At 46.5% G+C, this 20,682-nt stretch overlaps 1 protein-coding gene across 1 annotated transcript in view; it reads right to left on the bottom strand.

The window, feature by feature from the left end:
• The window catches only part of RYR2 (ryanodine receptor 2), an 875,416-nt gene that overhangs the window by 438,722 nt on the left and 416,012 nt on the right, over positions 1–20,682 (bottom strand). Inside the window, exons 11-12 of the mRNA XM_059715710.1 lie at positions 14,869–15,033; positions 3,388–3,509 (exon numbers count right to left, since the gene is read on the bottom strand). Of these exons, the coding sequence (XP_059571693.1) occupies positions 3,388–3,509; positions 14,869–15,033 (287 nt within the window). The remainder of the gene's footprint in view (positions 1–3,387; positions 3,510–14,868; positions 15,034–20,682) is intronic.

Here is a 20,682-nt window from a genome sequence, read left to right as displayed (position 1 = left end):
CAGTCCTCTGGGATCTGGCCTGTGCGCCATGAGTGTTCAGATATTCCTGCCAGTGGCTGTGCAATGGCGTCAGCTAGTGCCTTCAGTACCCTCGGATGGAGCTCATCCGGGCCTGCCGACTTAAATGCATCCAGTTCCTCCAAATGCCTCTGCACCATTTCAGGGTCTACGCTTGGTAGTCTAGCGCCCTGCTGCTGCCTCTCTACAATCCCATTGAGAGACTCGTCTTGCCCCTCACTTAGGAACACTGAGGCAAAGAACTCATTGAGGACTTCAGCTTTGTCCCCCCTGCCCATCACCAATTGCTTATGCCCATTTAGTAGGGGTCCTATTCCACCCTGGGCCTTCCTTTTACTCCCTATATATCTAAAAAACTATTTTTTGTTGTCCTTAACTTGGGATGCCATCCTCAGCTCCATGGTAGCTTTGGCCTGCCTAACTGCCTCCCTACAAGCACGAGCAGAGGAGGTCTACTCCTCTTTAGTAATCTCTCCCCATTTACACTTTTTATATGCCCCCCTTTTTGCCTAGTTCACTCTAACTAAAGCACCCAGAGTGTCACATGAATCTGCGTCCCCATGCTGAAAAATGGTGGAAGGGATGCATTAACTAAACGCATGATGAGCTTTACTTAAAGCACCCCCACTGCCATTGTTCAGCATGGGATACTGATACACATGATGCTGGAGTCTGCTAGAACACAGTAATTGCCATGCTCCAGCAGACTCAATTAATCGAGTCTGCTCCAGCATGTTGTAATTACAACATATTGGATCAGCCTCAATGTACATGGATAGGCCCTCTAAGCTTGCAATCATACTATTTCTCTATGAGCACTGTCCAAGGAGACAGAACATCAATGCAGACTTCTTATCCTGAAGACATGAAGTAGAGGACATCCCAAAGAAGCATGTTCCCGCTAGGCTAAGGAGGAAAGTGAGGAGTCAAGTAATAGAAAACTCCTGCCCTGGTACTAGAGGAAGACAGGAGGGCAGGCAGGACCAGCAAAGACCCTTCAAATAGAGGGAGTTCATGGCCTGGAGAGGGGAATAAGGGTCTAGAGACCAAGAGAGGTCAATAACCCCAGCTGTGTGCTCAAAAGAAGAGGGGAAGGTGTGTAACAGGGAGCCAGAGATTCATGTTATTTAAAGGAGGTAAAACACAGCCGACCAGCCTGCTGTGTAGGTAGATAAGCATCAGGGACAAGGGGTGCATGCAGACCTAAGCTGAAGCATGGAAGACAAAACTGCCCATTAGCCCAAAAGGTGAACATTTGTGCAGTCTAGTGAGTCACTTGACTCAAACAAGGCAGCGCTTCAGGGTAGATAAGCCAAATGCCTTGGAAGCTGGGGGAATGCATTGCAGGGAGCTAAGCTCTCCAGAAGGAGCAACTGCGTAAGATCCCCTTACAGACACTGAGGCACTCCAAAGGAAGAGCAGCGAGAATCCAGGGGATGTGTGTTTACCCAGAGTCAGGGAGGTTTTCATTGAAGTGATAGCTTGCCTTTTTTATTTTCTAATGCACTTTTACCCAAAGTGAGGATGTTTTGTCAAAGCGACAGCTTGCCTTTATGTTCTAGATCAGCAGTTTCCAAACTCTGACAGACTGTGGACCACCAATTTAAAACAATACAACGTTAACTACCACCAGCAAACTTTTGTCATATTAAGTAATTATAATAAATCTGTTAACACATACCACTGACAGGTTGTCTGCGTACCCCTGGCGGTACTTGTACCACAGATTGGGAACCGCTGTTCTAAATTTTACCAGCGGACTGAGTATAACTAAAAGGGGTTGAAGAGAAGCCACAGGATACCTGGGAGGCATGCTGTTTTAATCCTTGGCAGGGCTGGGCATAGGACTGGCAGGCTAAAGCCAAGAGGGCCAAAGCCTGAATGAAGCAAGACAATATGGAGGTGGCCTAAAACCGGGAAGGGTGAGAGCAGGAGGCTGGAGCCTGGGAAGGGCAAGAGCTGGAGGCTGGAGCCCAGAAAGGGCAAGAGCTGGAGATAGAGGCCAGGGGCCCAGAATAGGAGACCAGGGCTGTAGGCCATGTGTTAGGAGGCCAAGCTAGAAGGAAGTGGGCCAAGGCTGAAGCCCCAAAGACTTTGAGGCCTGAGAGGCCAAACATTGCATTGGAGCAAGCTGCTCCACTAAGGTGATAACCAGTACCATCTGCAAAGCATGACCATGGCCATAGGGGCACTCAGAGACCACGAACACAGCTCTTAGGGCACCCAGTGTCCAAAGGCACAAATAGAGCCAGAAAGGGCCACAGCAGATTGGACAGAGAGCAGCTGGACAGTGGACTGAATGTCCTCTTGGCTTCAAGCAGCCTCCAAACCTTTTTTTGTTTAAACAACATCAAGGCATGGCAGATGAGCAGGAGGAAAGGGCTCTGAAGGACCAGAGGAGACAGGAGTCATGTTCCCAAAACAGGGTGCTATAGTGCCACTCAACATAGGCCCTGCCACGGGGTGCCTAAAATGAACCACCGGTTCTGGGCCTCAATTGCAATAGTCTGAGGTCTGGCTAAAGTACCTAGAGTTCAAACTTGAACTGGAGATCTAATTGAAGAGGAAGGGAAAAATAAGTGGAGACATAAGAATTAACTATACATCTACACAATACATCTAAAATATTTCTTTCACATCTTCACAAAAAGATTTATGAGGGCTCACTTTAGGGCAGCAAATTCACAAAATTTTGAGATTATATTTAGTCACAAGAAATAAATTTACTCTCTCCTGTTGACTACAAATAAATCACTTAAGTTTGGCATGAAGTTTGGCCATATAAAATATATTGACCAAAAATGCAATGGCACTCAGTATTTCATGATCATAATCTTAACTAGTGGAAGAAATAACAACAAGAACGACAATAATACATAAAGAGAAAAGATGCTTGTAGTAATTTGTGTCCATGGACAACAACTGTAGAGTACCTACACTCTTTTAAGCAACTGATGAATGAATTTCGTTTTCCTGGCAAAAACATCAACCTGTGATATTAATCATGACATCTTAACTATGGTTAGAAAATTAAGAGCTTGCTATTTGCCTATTAAGCACCTCTCTGTAGGTAAAAATCTGGCAGCTGAAATTTCTCTATACAATTAGTTTGAAACAAAATTCTTATGGCATTTTTATTAATTTAAATCAAGGCTAAAAATAAAGGAAGATTGGAAAATGGAAAAAAATGACTAATTCCACTCAAGATTCTCTTTCACTGATTACAGATAAAGAATTACAGCAAAGATCTGGTTTGACAAATACTGGTCTATACTTTCTCTATACTAAGCCTCTTACTGTCCTTGTAAATAATCACTGGGTAGAACACAAGAAAAGCCAAGACAAGAAGAAACAGCATTAAAAACTTACCTTATAAACCTGTTGAAGAGGAAGACTGTGCTACGGATAACTCTTGCTGTACGGGACTCTTCGTGCTGAGATCTGGACAATGTCAAACCATCATCCATGTGGCCTTCATGATGCATTATAGCCTGTAATGGCAAGACAAAGAACACATCTTTCAAACCATTACACCATATGTCTGAGAAAGCAATGGATTAGAAAAATGACCAAGATGAATACAGCAAACCCAATTGCATTAAAATTAGATTGCCAGTTCCATGGCTTTCTCTGAGGTACCAATTATAAAGTCTTTGGTTTCTTTGCATGCATGGTCAAGTTTTGGTTGTTTTAATTAGTGCCATATCTATGATGAGCAGAACTATCCCAAATATCAGTTTTCCCCCCTTATCCACACAGATAAAACCCTTTAAAGTTCAGACATACACCAAAAAGGACTTGATACTGACACTGATTCCAAAGAGTTTCATTTGCCCTCTTAGCTTTGTTATAGAACATTAATGAGACTCTAAATTTAATCAGAGCAGGCTATTGTGCATGTTATCTAACTCATTCTTAAGCATAACCTTTGTAGTGTAAATGTTCCAGGTCATTTTTTTATATTAAACAATATTATACATAAATTGAAATTCCCTGAGATACACAATTGCTTCTATAAAATTTTAACCATATCAGATGTTACTGTTTCCATGACTTTTGTTTAAAAATAAAAAGAGAAAATAAAAGGAAACAAAGTATCTGACAATAAAGTCACATTCAATTACTTATAATTTCAAACAAATGTGGTATTTATTTAATAATTACTTCGTAATCTCATCTTGTATACTCATTTTTATGCAAAAATACCAAGCTTTTATGTCTTTGATTCAAGGATTTACCAGTCTAAGAGCCTGTTCCTCTGACTGTTTAGTTACGGAGAAAGAATGTGAACAGTGAATAACTACTGGCGGGACAAAGAAGATCTCAAACTCAAATGTATATGCACCACGGAGGAAGACAGAGCGAACAGAACAAGCATTAGGACATTTTGAGAAACAAACATATTTTAAGCAGAAGCCGAAGATTTCTTGCTGCAATTTACTGAGAAACAGAATGAAAAATAATTGAAGTACAGAAAGTGAGACAGCGTGAAAGATAATGAGAATAGAAATAAATACAAAGATTTACACATCACTAGACCACAGGTTCCATTCACATTTTCTCCAGTCTGGGATGTAGTATTTGCAAATCCTACAGCAGGGGCAAGGGGAGGCAATTTTTTAGCAGGCAGGCCACAAATTAACCTTGCACCCTCTCCAAGTGCCACTCCAATCCCCTCTGTTGCCCAATCTGTTGCTCCGCTTTCTGCTTCCTAACCTATCTGTTCTTGTGCTGCCTGTTCCCTCCCCGATCTGACACAACACACACACATGCTGTTCATGCCATTTGTGACATGCATGCCACCGGTTGGCCACCCCTGCCCTATAGCATGCACATTTTAAAGGGGTGACTGAAGACTGGCTTGATACCTTTCTGGTTCATGCGCGCAATTTAAAAAGGGCCTGGCAACGACAAAAGCCACACTTGCGTCCCGGCTCTGGTGTGAGACGCATGGGTGAAAGCCCATTGCACCCCCATGAGCTCAGGGACCCCCCCAAGAGACCCCAGGATCCCCAATGATCCCAGCCTGCCCACAGGTAAGCAGGGGCATTTGGTGGGAGGGACGTAGCCCAGCAGGGAGGCAACTCAGGAGAGCCAAGGAGGGTCACGCCTCCCCCGGCTCCTACTTGGCCCAGCCCCCAGGAACCCACACAACCAGGCCACTGATGCATGAGACAAGGTGGGGGGGCACTTACCTGTCCCCTCCTTCAGTGGGGGGGAGGGACCCCCCTAGCACCCCCAGAGCAGTGCAGCACCAGTGGGCCCTTCTGTACATATGCTGTTTTAAAAGGGCCCGGCAATGGCAGAAGCCGCACTTGGGTCCCAGCTCTGATGCAACATGCACAAGTGAAAGCCCGCTGCGCTCCCATGAGCTCAAGGACCCCCCTGCCAAAAGACCCCAGGATCCCCAGTGAGCCCGAGCTTACCTGCAGGTAAGCAGGGGCCCATGGTGAGAGGGACACAGCCCAGCAGGGAGGCAGCTGAGTGCAGCCAAGGAGGGTCACAGCCCCCAGCTCCTACTTTTCCCAACCCCACAGGGAGCCACGTGACAGGAGCCTCGTGAATAGGACGTGCAAAAAAGCATGCTTATGTGCCCAGCGCATGAGTTAGCACACAAGTCTGTGCAGGAGGGCAAGCAGGAGGGCCCAAGGATCTGCCAGTGAGCCCCAGGGAAAGTAGTCCCATCAGTAGCCAGACCACCAGCAGCACAATGTGGATGGGCACACACCACACCCCACGGGTCCCCCTCTGGCATCTCAAAGGCCTCCACCCAGATGGAACCCATGGTTCCAGGCTCCGCGCGGATGGAGCCTCTGGCTCTCAGCTGCGGGGACTGCCTGGCATGTTTCCAGGCTCATGGGACCGGGAGCATGGCCACCTCCCCTTGCAAGGTTTGCTCCACTTTGGAGTCTCTGGGGCACCAGATAGAGGAGCTCCAGGCCGCAGTCCAGAGATTGCATGCCATCAGGGATGGTGAGGGGAGATAGACTCCTACTGCCAGGCCCTTCACCCCCTGGAGGAAGAGGGTAGACCAAGGTCACCTTCCAGGACAAGAGATCACTCTGGGATCTCCCATACAGTCCAGCCAGGGGGTTGGACCAAGGTGGTCCAGGGCCCCAAGGCCTGCTGCACCAAGATCCCCTCCTCTCTGGGGCTTTGCAACAGGTACAAACCTCTTACAGCCCCAGTGCAGCCTGCAGATATGCAAGCTTCTGCAGGTAAGGGAGGATCATCCATCCCTACTCTCCCTAAGATGAAACGCAGAGTGGTTGTTGTGGGATACTCCCTCCTGAGGGGAACTGAGGGGGCAATCCCTGGGGGTCTTCAAGAGGAGGTTAGATAACCATCTAGCTGGGGTCATCTAGACCCAGCACTCTTTCCTGCCTATGCAGGGGGTCGGACTCGATGATCTATTGAGGTCCCTTCCAGCCCTAACATCTATGAATCTATGAATCTGCTGCCCTGACCCCCTAGCCCAGGAGGTCTGCTACTTCTTGGGGGCCTGCATCTGGGACATAGCAGAGAGAATCCCAAAGATTATCTGGCCCTGCAACCACTACCCTATGCTCCTTATCCATGTGGGCATCAATGACATGACTCAGAGCAATCCCAGCTGGGTCATGAAAGACTACAGGGCTCTAGGAATGGGGCTTAGGGGGTTGGGAGCACAGGTGGTCTTTTACTTGCTCCTCCCAGTTCTGGGTCATGGGCTGAGGAGGAAGAGACGGATCGAGGTAGTCAAACAAAGACTGTGGTGCTGGTGTCATCATGAAGGCTTTGGCTTCCACGGTCACAGTCCACTCATTGGTGAGACAGGCAGTGGGCTGCTGGGAAGAGATGGCCTCCACCTCACTCTGCTGCGGAGGAAGCTCGTCTCAGCCAGACTTGCTGACCTGCCTGACCAGGTTTTAAACAGTGCCCACTGGGGGATGGGGGACTACCACCACTGCAAGCCCACTGGGCAGGTTTTGTAAACTTATCAGGCTAAGGCACTCAAGGGAACCCACATCCCTACCCCAGCCCCAGAGCAATCCATAGGGAAGGTAAGGACCCCCAATGGGACACTTACGTGCCTGTACAGCAATGCCAGGAGCTTGGGGAACAAACAGGAGGAATTGGTCCTCCTGCTAAACAAAAAGGATTACAATCTTATAGGGATAATGGAGACCTGGTGGGACTCCTCCTGTACAGGGCATAGCTGTCTATACCTGTGGCCCAGTCATAGGTGAGATCATGTGAAAAAAAGGGGCAGGAGGGTAGCTCTCTATATCAAGGAAAGCTACACGTCCCTGAAAGCTGACATTGGCACCCAGGGGGGATGATTGGAGACCCTCTGGGTTAAAATCCATGGGGAACACAGCACAGGGGACACAATGGTGGGAGTCTACTACAAACTTCCTAGCCAGGATCAAGAGCTTGACCAGGAATTCACCACAGAACTAGCTGTGGCTACGTACTCCCAGTGCATGGTTGTCATGGGAGATTTCAACTACCCTGACATCTCATGGGAAGAGCACTTGGCCTCATCCAAAGGGTCACAAAGGTTCCTTGTGTGTGGATGAGCTCTATCTGACTCAAGAAGTCTATGGACTAACAAGAGGCAAAGCGGTACTTGACCTGGTACCAGCAATGGGGGATGACTTATTCATTGACCTAATGATCGAAGGGAAGCTGGGAGACAGCAACCATGAGCTGATTACCTTCACCATCCTCTGTAAAGCTTGCAAGTCAGTCAGCAATGCAGAAGTCCTTGACTTCAGAAAAGCTGACTTTGATAAGCCCAGGAGGTTTGTTGGCAAGGCCCTAAGGAACCTTGACCCAAAAAGGGAAGGGAGTCCAGGAAGAGTGACTGCTCCTCAAGGGAGTGATCTTGAAAGCTTAAGCAGTGTCTATCCCGTCTCAGAGAAAAGGCAGCAAAAGGGCACAGCAGCCCCCTTGGCTCTGCAGGGAACTACTAGAGCTCCTGCATCTAACAAGAAAGACCTATAAAGGATGGAAGGTTGGATCCACCCCAAAGGAGGAGTACTCTGCATGGGTCCAGACCTGTAGGGAGCGAACCAAGAAAGCCAAGGCTACAACTGAACTCCAAATGGCTACAGGTATCAAAGACAATAAAAAGTCCTTTTTTAGATATGTGGGGAACCGGAGGAAAAGCAAGGATAACATTGGACCCCTGCTTAACCATATGGGTCGATTGACAACCAATGCCCAGGAAAAAGCCAACCTGCTTAACAGGTATTTTGCGTTGGTCTTTCACCAGCCCCAAGTGACGGCCCTGCTCAATACAGTACGGGACGGCCAGGGCAAGGGAGAATTGTTACCCTTCATCAATGTTGACCATGTCAAGGAATACCTTGAAAGGCTGGACACCTTTAAGTCAGCTGGCCCAGACAGCTCATACTCCAGGGTACTTAAGGAGCTGGCAAGCATCATAGCTCTGCCACTGGCATGGATCTTCAAGAACTCGTGGCGCTCAGGTGAAGTGCTCGAAGATTGGAAGAAGGCCAATGTGGTGCCTATCTTCAAGAAAGGGAGAAAAGTAGGTTCGGGGAACTATAGGCCCATCAGCCTGACCTCTATCCCAGGGAAGATCTTGGAAAAAATCATGTAACAGACCATTTTTGACAAACTGGCTGAAGGCAACTTCTTGAGGGATAGCCAGCATGGAGTTGTTGCAGGTAGGTCTTGCCTGACCAATCTCATCTCCTTCTACGACCAGGTGACATATCACCTGGACAAAGGAGGAGATATTGAGATCATATATCTTGTTTTTAAAAAAGCTTTCGATCTGGTATCCCATGATCATCTCATAGAAAAACTGGTCAACTGCAGCCTCGGATACATCACAGTCCGCTGACTAGGGAACTGGCTCTGAGGTCAGACCCAGAGAGTGGTAGTTGACAGAAGTCAATCATTGCGGTGCGCTGTGACCAGTGGGGTCCCCAAAGGCTCTGTCTTTGGGCCTATTCTTTTCAACATCTTCATTAATGATGTGGATATTGGTATCAGAAGTGGACTGGCCAAGTTTGCTGATGACACCAAACTTTGGGGTAAAGCATCCACACCCAAGGACAGGATGGTGATCCAGGCTGACTTTAACAGGCTGAGAAAATGGGCAGAGAAAAACCTGATGGCCTTCAACACTGAAAAATGCATGGTACTCCACCTTGGGAAGAAAAATCTGCAGCATGCTTATAGGCTCAGCAGTGCTACGCTTGCTAGCACCGCGGCTGAAAGGGACTTGGGGGTCATGATTGACCACAAGAGGAATATGAGCCACCAATGTGATGTTGCAGCCGGCAAAGTGAGCAAAACTCTGGCTTGCATCCATAGATGCTTCTCTAGCAAATCCCAGGATGTCATCCTCCTGCTGTACTTGGCCTTGGTGAGGCTGCAGCTGGAGTACTGCATCCAATTCTGGGCTCCACAATTTAAAATGGATGTAGAGTGTGCGGGCCGGGAGTGATCCGGGCCCTTTTTTGCGCCGCGCGGGCTGTGGCCAGCAGCCCGGGCACGCTGGGTCGGAGAAAGCAGGCGACACGCTAGAATTAGGCACGGATGCGTAATGGTTGATTCAAGATTGTTTACTTACACCGTAGATGGTTGCGGTGTAGGCTGGACAGTTTCCCAGGCAAAGCTCCGCTTAAATCCCCAGTTTGAGGACTCAGACTGTACTCGGATCACTCCTACGGAGTTCTCAAGGCTCCGTGGATCCTTTTGCGTGCAGGGAAGAGGGATACGTCGAGGATTGCACTCAGTGACTGGGAGAGGCTAGAGGCTGATCAGACCCCTGTTGCCTTCCTTGAATACGCTGGGTCCAATAGGCTCCACAGTGCTTAGAGCAACCATCTTGCTCTCTCCAGATGGTTGTGGAGTCCTCCAACTTGGGCAGAAACCACTCAAGCCTCTTATACGGCTAGCTAGCCAATTGCTAGCCACCATGTGGGAATATTTTAACACAAGCCAATAATGGGGCTCGAATTTTAATACAAATGGCGGGAACTCCTTGCAACATGCATTTCTATGCTGCAAAGAAGAAATGCACCCTGCAAAGAAAGCTCCAAAACGGTGGGAAAATAATTCAGTGTTGCCAAAGCACACACAAAAACAAAATCACACCCTTGGGTTGTGACATCCCCCCTTGCTGAAGGCACAGCTGAATTATGCTGTACTTTCATTATTCGAGTGATCCAGAGTTTTGTCACAAGTCATCAAACAAACAAACAAACACACACAAAACTCGTCAACATAAAAGTTCCTTCTCCTGGGATCAAATTAAACAATAACAAACACAAACACACACATAATTAGATTCATAACAAAAACTGCACGATCAGGACTTCAGTAGGCGTCATGGCGAAGTCGCACGTCAGGCCCTCACTTCTCGGTGATGTTATCCTTCTCGGGGCTTTTCTTCACCACGCACTCTGAATTCCGGATCTGTAAACAAAAACTCTCCAAGAAAAATAAGTTAACGCATCTCAACATATTTACAGAATTTTCATGGAACTTTACTATTATTTTTCTATGGTACAAGTGGTTGCTACTCTAAACTATCCTTTTTCATACACTCAACTAGATGAAATCGTTGAGGAGCCGTCGTCTAACTCTTCTAGATAATGGAAACCTAACTCATAGGCCAGTTGCCATTGGCCTGCGTCTCCTAAAATCCGAAGTTGCCGCTTATTGAGTCCAGAACGCTGTAGGAGAAATCCAAACATGTATCGCTCTTCTGGTGTTCTCTGTGGCAATGATGGAAGATCGGATTTGCGGTGTCTTGTGCCTTGAATCTCGGTCGGGTGTCGATGGTCCCGATCAATAGATAATCTTGGCTCCATTAGGATACGCAGTCGTGACAACTGACGAAGGAGATTGCTTATGGGTTGGTTCACCATTGGGTTCAACAGAATCCGGAGGACGACGATGTTCTTTAGCCCATAAATCTCAAGACAACTATCTAGGCTGTGAACAGTTACTGGAACGGTTCCAGGGTCTTGTAGATGACGATGAGGCCATGGTCTTGTTCACTGGAGTGATGTCAATCCCAGCGCACATGCTCTGGGGTTCCAGGCACAGTACGAGACTCCGATGATTGCTAGCATGAGATGTTCTGCGCCGGTACTTTCTGGCCGTCCATCATGCCATGCGTGGGCTTTTTGACCGATCAGTCCTGCAACAAGCGCTGGCAGTGGAATAGGCCAGTGAGCGTTGACCACTATCATGTCGATGTCAGTGGCATGTCCTCTACTCCACGAAGCTTGTCTGACCAAGAAGCGTGCTTCTTCCTGGTTTAGCAGATCGGATCCAAGTTCCACGACTAAACGTCCCAACCATACAGCTAGAGTTTCTTCAGGTTGGATTCTTGATTCTCTGCACAAATCCTGTAGTTCAGTTCTGGTGCGAGCATAGTAGACAGTAGCAACTCGGTTAGTCGTTGTTGTAGACTGAACTGTTCTGCGGGAGTCGCTGCTGCTGTTACTGCTTCAGGCAGGAGGGGCGGATGCGCTCCTCTGCTCGATTCTCCCTTTCGTCGGCAGGAAGGCGTGGTCGTCAGAGGTGGTGATGCGTCGCTGGGCGGGGTTGCCGGAGACGACGTTGCATCGATGGGCAGAGTTGCTGACCGAACTCTCACGGATTCCTCCGAAGCTTCACCCTTCTTTTCTGGTTCTTCCACATGGTCTCCCTCTTGCTCGGCGCCATCTTGGGCTGGCGTTTCAGGATCCCTTTTCTCAGCCGCTTCTTTGACCGCCTGAACAGCCATACGCAGCTGGGCCTTCAAACTTAAATTCTTATTCATTAGATCAGTAATTGTACGGAATGTTGAACTCAATTCTCCCCCCTTGTCGTACTGTAGGGCCACCCTCTCATCTGCGGCGCGTTCCTCCGTCTCCAGATCTTCGCGGAGCTCGGATGGAAGCTCGTGTCCCCTTAATCTAGATGCCACCATGAAAGGGGAGAACCAGCCGATTGGCACCGGTTCTTCACTCTCCCGAGCATATCGTAGGCAACGTGCACACTCCCGGGTGAGGGTTGGGTTCACTGCGCCCGCCGGGTTGACTCTGGCGAGAGACACAGTATCGAGGGGCCTGAACAGGACCCGCTCGTCGCTCATCATACACCCGAATGCCGCGGGGTGCAAATACACTTCCCTGTCTCTCGGGGCTCCGTCTTCGGAAGCTCCCTCTTCTCCCTTCAGCGAAAGGCGTCCACTGATACATCTCTCACCCGTTCCGCCCGCCTGGTGGTAAGCGATATGCACCTCCAGCTCCATAAAACTTTTCACTTGGTGTTTTTCACCGCGCCAAGGGCAGTTCTTAACTAATTCTAGCTCTAGCGTGCTTCCTCCTGATCCCATCCTCGTCGCCATGTGCGGGCCGGGAGCGATCCGGGCCCTTTTTCACGCCGCGTGGGCTGTGGCCAGCAGCCCGGGCACGCTGGGTCGGAGAAAGCAGGCGACACGCTAGAATTAGGCACGGACGCGTAATGGTTGATTCAAGATTGTTTACTTACATCGTAGATGGTCGCGGTGTAGGCTGGACAGTTTCCCAGGCAAAGCTCCGCTTAAATCCCCAGTTTGAGGACTCAGACTGTACTTGGATCACTCCTACGGAGTTCTCGAGGCTCCATGGATCCTTTTGCGTGCAGGGAAGAGGGATACGTCGAGGATTGCGCTCGGTGACGGGGAGAGGCTAGAGGCTGATCAGACCCCTGTTGCCTTCTTTGAATACGCTGGGTCCAATAGGCTCCGCAGTGCTTAGAGCGCTTCACAAAACGTGAAGCCCTCCTCTTGCTCTCTCCAGATGGTTGTGGAGTCCTCCAACTTGGGCAGAAACCACTCAAGCCTCTTATACAGCTAGCAAGCCAATCGCTAGCCGCCACGTGGGAATATTTTAACACAAGCCAATAATGGGGCTCGAATTTTAATACAAATGGCGGGAACTCCTTGCAACATGCATTTCTATGATGCAAAGAAGAAATGCACCCTGCAAAGAAAGCTCCAAAATGGCGGGAAAATAATTCAGTGTTGCCAAAGCACACACAAAAACAAAATCACACCCTTGGGTTGTGACAGAGAAGCTTGAGAGAGTCTAAAGGAGAGCCACAGGCATGATCAGAGGGCAGGAAAACAGGCCTTATGATGAGAGGCTGAGAGCTATAGGACTTTTCAGCCTGGAAAAGCGCAGGCTATGGGGCGACCCAGTGGCTGCCTATAAGTATATAAGGGGTGTACATCAGGATCTGGGGGAATGCCTGTTCACCAGAGCACCCCATGGGATGACAAGGTCAAATGGTCACAAATTCCTCCAAGAACATTTCAGACTGGACATAAGGAAGAACTTTTTTTACTGTCCAAGCTCCCAAGACCTGGAACAGACTGCTGCCAGAGGTGATGCAAGCACCTACTCTGGGCTCCTTTAAGAGTCAATTGGTTATGTATCTTGCTGGGATCCTGTGACCCCAGCTGACTTCCTGCCCCTGGGGCAGGGGGCTGGACTCGATGATCTTCCAAGGTCCCTTCCAGCCCTAATGTCTCTGAAATCTATGAAATATGGTATTAAAAGAGGTCTGCCAGTTTGGCAACCTTTTTGCTAAGCTGCAGTCACCCTACGTTTTAATTTTCAGTGTACAGCATTATATAGTGCAGCTTTGAAATTGGATGCAAATTCAGATAGATTATGATGAAAATCAAGAAGAAAGATTATAATTGACCATGTGAGATGCAGCTAATATTAAGATGAGGTTCTTAGAGCACCTATACACGTGACAAAGCTCTGCTCAAACATGTGCTAATTAGCATGCGTCACAGCCAACTCAATCAAGTCTGCTGTGAGTCTGCTAGACCATTTGAATTAGTGCGCTTCAGCAACCTCCGCATTGCTTGTATTCAGTGTACCTACATTTCAAAATGGCGGTGGAGGTGCTTTAACTAAACCTCATTGAACAAGCTTTAATTAAAGCACCTCTGCTACCATTTTGAAGCACAATATGCTAAATACATGTGATGCTCCAGGCACTTTTAATGAGAGTTGCTCCCAGAGCCAATCCGCTCTAATTAAAGTCCACCCTGCCCACACACACACATGCCAGAGCACATGTATAGATGCTCTTAGAGCCTGGAAGGTTCACCATAACTAGTTAATGTATTTCAAGTTGCGTTACTCCAGGCATACCCATAGCTGCTCTACCTTTGTACCTCCATGATGTAAAACACTCGCAGAAAATAGTGCTCTGTGGATGTGCAAAATGCTATTCTCAATAACTACTCAATTACATCTAGGCTATTTCTTCAGAGACACCTCAGGCATTTTTCCTCATTGAGAATTAATTTCATGCCAAGTTAGAAATTTAAAAGGAAGCACAAATACAGCAGCCAGAAAATGTCTGAAATGGTGAAAAGCATTTTTTCTCTACTTTTGTTCAATGAGATTAAATGTTATTTGACCATGGCTATCACCCTTTAAAAGGAAAAAAATAGTTATGGGATGAAAAGAATTAAAAATTTTAGCCCAAAGGATGATATTTTCATTAAACTGTCAAGCTTCTGAAAGCAGAGACTCTGAATTAAAATGCTTCCTCAACCATAACTACAACACACAGGAAAAAAGAATATCTTATATGGGACTGTTACTATTCTTGTAACTTTATATGGCTCTTCCTTCTAGCAATTTAAAAATATTTGCAATAATACTTTGTTTGATTTTCACATGTCTAGAAGCACTTTACATTTTTGTATCAGAATACAAAGGCAGGTGCAAAACATTTGGGATAATGATTTTATTTCACATTTTTCTTCACACGTTGTGCCCAATTATCTCTGAATAAAAAACATACTCTTATCACCCATCTTACCTTGCGTTGCACTGATCCCATCCTTACAGACTTTGCATCCACAGACTGGTATGTGAGCCACAGGCCCGTATCTATGTGTTGTATATAACATACAGAGTCGCCATATTTTATTTCAGGTGCTCCCATTCCATCCACTTCTTTTCTTATCCCTACATCCAATTTTTCCTAAAGGGAAAATATAGATATACAATTAAATAGTAATACCAGAAATAAATATTGAACGATAGATTTTTTTTTCTTTGATAGGAATTGAAAGAAGATTGTGGGTTTGTTTATCCCTCTAGTAACAATCATTAACTACTTAGCCAAATATCTATGGGGGACAGGAAGGAGATGGGAGACAGAGATGCACATAATCTAAACGAAATCCAGTTAAGTGTAATTGAAAAACATATTTTGATATTTTATGACATGATTGCTACTTCATAAGCTGAATATACCTATCTAATTCCACTGAATCAAGTTGTTCTACATTAGTGTAAAGCTATATAATCAAAATGAAGAATCAAATCTTACATTGGTTTACTGGATTTCAGATCAACTAAACTATGGTCTCTACAGAGCATTCCTCAAATGTGCAGATTCTGCTTACCTTATTCAATCTGCCAGAGTTCCCTGCAACCCAAGAAGGATGTAGCTCAAAGTATGTCAATTTAATAAAGTAAAAAAGTTTTGTTCCAGTACCACAACATAATCTCATAAAGCAACACACTGCATTTAGTTACAAAGCTGAAAATAAGTAACACAAAATAAGGATCCCCTCATTGAAGTGGGCTGCTGTCCTCAGTGGCCCTTCTTTTCACCTCTCTCAACCTGAGATAGAAGGAATCCCTTTCCTTTATTCCAGTGATGGAATATCTTTAGGCTCAAGACACCCCTCAGGAAATGTCAGCCATGAACTTTCACTTATTTCTTGACTACAGAAGAACAACAGAATGGGGATGCCCAACCTCTGGCCCACAGAGCCACGTCATCCCCTCACAGAGGTGGACTAGCAAGCACCAGGATTCAGCCATGCAGGATTGGAAAATATACTCTTTATATGCTGATATATATGTTAATCTTGCTCTCTCATGGGGCCTCTCTCCAAACTTCCAAACACTCCCTTCTGTTAGAGATTGAGTCTTGTTGTCCATGAAGCCTTCCCTGCATGAAGAACTGTAATGAGGACTGCCACTAGAAGGCTTTTTCATATGACATAGCACAGACGTATTTCAGCACCACTAGGAGGATATCTCCTAGCAAGTGATGCACCACATTCAACTTGCTCTCTGCCCCCAGTGCTGGTTTTGGAGTTTTTACAATGACTCTTTAATGCAAAATGCAAAAAGAATGATAGAAGACATTACTGTCGATCAATCTGAGTTATGAGTAGGCATGTTCCTACCCTTCTTTGCAAGCTAGATGTGTGAGTAAGAAATGTCACAAAAGAAGTATGATATATAAGTATAAGACATTTGTTAGTGGGAAACATGAGCCACTGTCCCATAAAGTCAAGTGGGCTAGTGACAGCGGGCTAAAGAATACTGAATATTATATGTATATATTCTTGCTTTTTGTAAAAGAAAGGAGTCAGACATGTTAAGGTTTGCTAATACTCATCTATCAAGCTTAGTCCCAGATCTTTGGCCAGGGACCCTCTTTTAAAAAGATCCTTCATCTCTAGCTCCAGACTTGATATTAGGGGCACTGCTATCTCTACCTTCTTAGGCACCATCAGAAGGCTTTGTGGCTCAATGGCAGTGTAACAGACCATGACCATCCACTTCCAGACGGCCTAACAGTGAATGAAAGGACCCTGCTTCAGTAGTTCCACAGTCCCATTCTGCCTCCAGGAAATTCTCTACCAGGCATGCTAGTATTTCCCAGCAGGGTACCTACTGGCAGCAGATCCATTCCTTTGTCCCTGATGACAAAATCTGACAAAACTGATCCAATGCTACAACCTCTGAGGACCAAATTTCTGGCTTTAACATGAAAACAAAACCCATAGATATAGAGGGCCTTGTTACAAATTATGCTTAGGCTTTTCAAAGTGGTAATAAGTGTTAGTGTTAGCTCAAGTTTAAAGGAGTCACACATTCAAGCTAAAAACCTCTAACTTTTCTAGACCTGCACAACTGTGACTTGTCCATAATAAGCAGGAACCTGGAGGACTGAAAGGGAAGAATCCCCACCCATCCCTCATCCCCTTCCATTCCGGGCTCCCACAGCCCCCTGCCTCCTGGTGCTCCCCTCTTCCCTCCCATTCCTGAGGCTCCCCCCTCCTGCCCCTCAGGGCTCCCCCACTGCCTCCCCACCTCTCAGGGCTCACCCATGTCCCTGTGTCCCCCAACTCATTTGTGCCAGTGAGGTCCAGGAAGAGCAGACAGGGAAGGAGAACCCGCCTGCCTAGTCACCACCACCAAGTCACAGCTGCTGTCTGGGCTGAGCCCAGCACAGAGAGCAGCAGCAGTGGCAGCTGGGCAAGTGAGTTCCCTTTCCCTCCCTACTCCCCTGGGACAGAGCTGGCAGCTACAGGTGAGCCAGGAGATGCAGGTAGGGGAGGACAATCTGGAGCCCTGGGGGATGCCTGTTCCAGATGAGCAAGGAGAGGCTATGGACCCAATCCAAGCCAGCTATGGATGGCAAAGGGGGACAGCAGGCCTAATCCAGGCCAGCAGGGGATGTGAAGGGTGGGGGGGAGGGGCGGCAAGCGATGGCAACCCAACCTGGAGGGTAGAAGGGGCAACAGGCCCAATCCAGGGCAGTGGTGGAGGGGGAGCGGGTTGCATGTTACACTAATATGTAGCTGAGAGCATGAGTTGGGTAACACAGACAATAGATAAACCTACCCTGGAGTGGCACAACTTTAAGATGCTTAATGTGTGCTTAAAACTAGTTTAATATTTTAATGTGTGAACCATCCTGGGGTCAAGAGCTCCCTGAGCCACCTAAAATTAATGTGTAACAAAGTCCTAAGTCACTGCTACAAGCCAAGAGCCTGAGACATTTTTCTCCAGTAGAAACAGTTGCCAGTAGCCTTCCTTGCTGAGCTCAAACAATTTACGATAACCACTTTCAGTGCTCCAAAGCATTCTGCCAAAGTCAAATCTGTAGCACATTGTGAAAACTCAGCTAACCCTATTTGATGGCAGCGCCCCTCAGGACTATTACTTGGCACCTGCCACACATTCAAAAATGTCTAGGATAATCCAGGGTTTCCCTGCATCTTACTGAGATACCCTCCTCATCCAGGGTAAAATACACTATGTCAGAAAACCTTGAGTCTAGGCCAGTGTTATCTGTTAGGCAAAGAAAAAACTATTCCTGGCTTTCCTGATTATTTCTGCTAACACTACCAAGGATGTTATTTGGTGCTGCTGCAGCTACTGCTATCATTTTTCCATGAGTCATTTTACTTAGGCCTTTGGATTCAATCTATCTTCAGGCTGCCTGTGCAGTGCAGTAGGGCCTCTCCACCTAACCTGGAGAGGACCAGTGCATTGCCTAAGTCTGTGAAGAGCACTTGTCTGAGGGCATGGTATATTTTCTTAACACAAAAACTCACAAACAACACAAAACAAAGCAAATTCCTTGACCAACATGGATTGGAGTCTATAAAGGCCTTTCTTCTCAACTACCTTAGCCCTGAAAGAGACCACACTCCTTCCCTCAATTCCTCAATGAGTCATATCACAAGCAACACGCCATTAATCTTTTCCTGGCAGTTTCACCCTGTCACAATAACCCTTTTGAAGAGATTTAAGAGACAAATTCCTGCATATACACCTATAACAATTATTTGGAGAGACAGCTTGTTTATAAAGGCTGACAAAAGTAATTTGAGAAAACAAACTCCAATTTAGTTCTGAATTTGTAATGCACTGCTTAAGAAAGGAAGGAACCATGTGAGTCCTATCACAAAGTTCACAAATATAACCAGATTTGTATGTCCTACAAAAATTATAAATTCATTATGAAATTCTTGAGAGAGAAAACCAGCAAAGTTCATGCAGAATTCTGGATATAACTTTCATCTTGAGATGGGATGGGGACCGACTGGCTAAGCAGCAGCTCTGCAGAAAAGGACCTGGGGTTACAGTGGACAATAAGCTGAATATGAGCCAAAAATGTGCATACTGGGCTGCATTGGTAGATGCACGGATTGGTAGGACACGCCAGAGGGCAGGGAACAGCTGCAGGCAGACCTGGATAGGCTGGACAAGTGGGCAGAAAACAACAGGATGCAGTTCAACAAGGACAAATGCAAAGTGCTGCACCTAGGGAGGAAAAATGTCCAGCACACCTACAGCCTAGGGAATGACCTGCTGGGTGGCACAGAGGTGGAAAGGGATCTTGGAGTCCTAGTGGACTCCAAGTTGAACATGAGCCGGCAGTGTGACGAAGCCATCAGAAAAGCCAATGGCACTTTATCGTGCATCAGCAGATGCATGACAAATAGGTCCAGGGAGGTGATACTTCCCCTCTATAGGGCGTTGGTCAGACCGCAGTTGGAGTACTGCGTGCAATTCTGGGCGCCACACTTCAAGAAGGATGCGGATAACCTGGAGAGGGTACAGCGAAGGGCAACTCGTATGGTCAAGGGCCTGCAGACCAAGCCCTACGAGGAGAGACTAGAGAAACTGGACCTTTTCAGCCTCCGCAAGAGAAGGTTGAGAGGCGACCTTGTAGCTGCCTATAAGTTCATCACGGGGGCACAGAAGGGAATTGGTGAGGATTTATTCACCAAGGCGCCCCCGGGGGTTACAAGAAACAATGGCCACAAGCTAGTAGAGAGCAGATTTAGACTGGACATAAGGAAGAACTTCTTCACAGTTCGAGTGGCCAAGGTCTGGAACGGGCTCCCAAGGGAGGTGGTGCTCTCCCCTACCCTGGGGGTCTTCAAGAGGAGGTTAGACGAGTATCTAGCTGGGGTCATCTAGACCCAGCACTCTTTCCTGCTTATGCAGGGGGTCGGACTCGATGATCTATTGAGGTCCCTTCCGACCCTAACATCTATGAATCTATGAATCTATGTGTTGCCAGCATATTAAAGGAAGTGTTTATTCCCTGTATTCAGCACTGGTGAGGCTGCATTTGGAGTACTGTGTCCAGTTTTGGGCCCTCTACTACAGAAAGGATGTAGACAAATTGGAAAGAGTCCAGTGGAAGACAACATAATGAACATTTTAAAATGCACAGTTGTTTGTAATAGGAAGATATGTGAAAATACTGGTTCAGGATTAACCACATTAGGTACTATTTGTCCATGAATAAATGACAAGCTGATTTGTAGTTTCTGATTCTTAAATTGTCTTTATGATGAGACATTGACTCATGCAACTCTGCTGTGTTTCCAAATCCCAAGATTCCCTTTCCTCAGTTTGACTTCTCACTTAAAACTTTCTTAGGTCTTTCTCCAATAGAAAAATATGGAACTTTTCTCGCACAAAATGCAGGATTTGGAAAACTGGCTCAGATTCTGATTTCTACAAACATACTTTTAAAAAAAAGTATTTTTACAATTACAATTCTCAAATGAATATAGCTAAGAAGGGCAGGAGAATATGCTATATTAAGCTTAATACAATAAGGTGTTATAGTTCTACTGCACTGTCTATTAGGAAATGTATATTAAACCATGATCTTAATGAATCATTTTTACATGCTAGATAAGAATATTAATGAAAAATTGAATTTAAAATAATATTTAGTATATTATTTAACCAATATTAAATTGTTGCTAACGACATGTTAGAACATGTTTGATGTCACGGCCTCCGTTTCAAGTACAGTTAATTCATACCACTGGCATGTTGGCAAGGTGAATAG

This window comes from Alligator mississippiensis, chromosome 1, assembly GCF_030867095.1.
Source record: "Alligator mississippiensis isolate rAllMis1 chromosome 1, rAllMis1, whole genome shotgun sequence".
In the NCBI taxonomy this organism is placed as follows: domain Eukaryota; kingdom Metazoa; phylum Chordata; order Crocodylia; family Alligatoridae; genus Alligator; species Alligator mississippiensis.
This window is presented reverse-complemented; position numbering and strand designations above follow the sequence as displayed.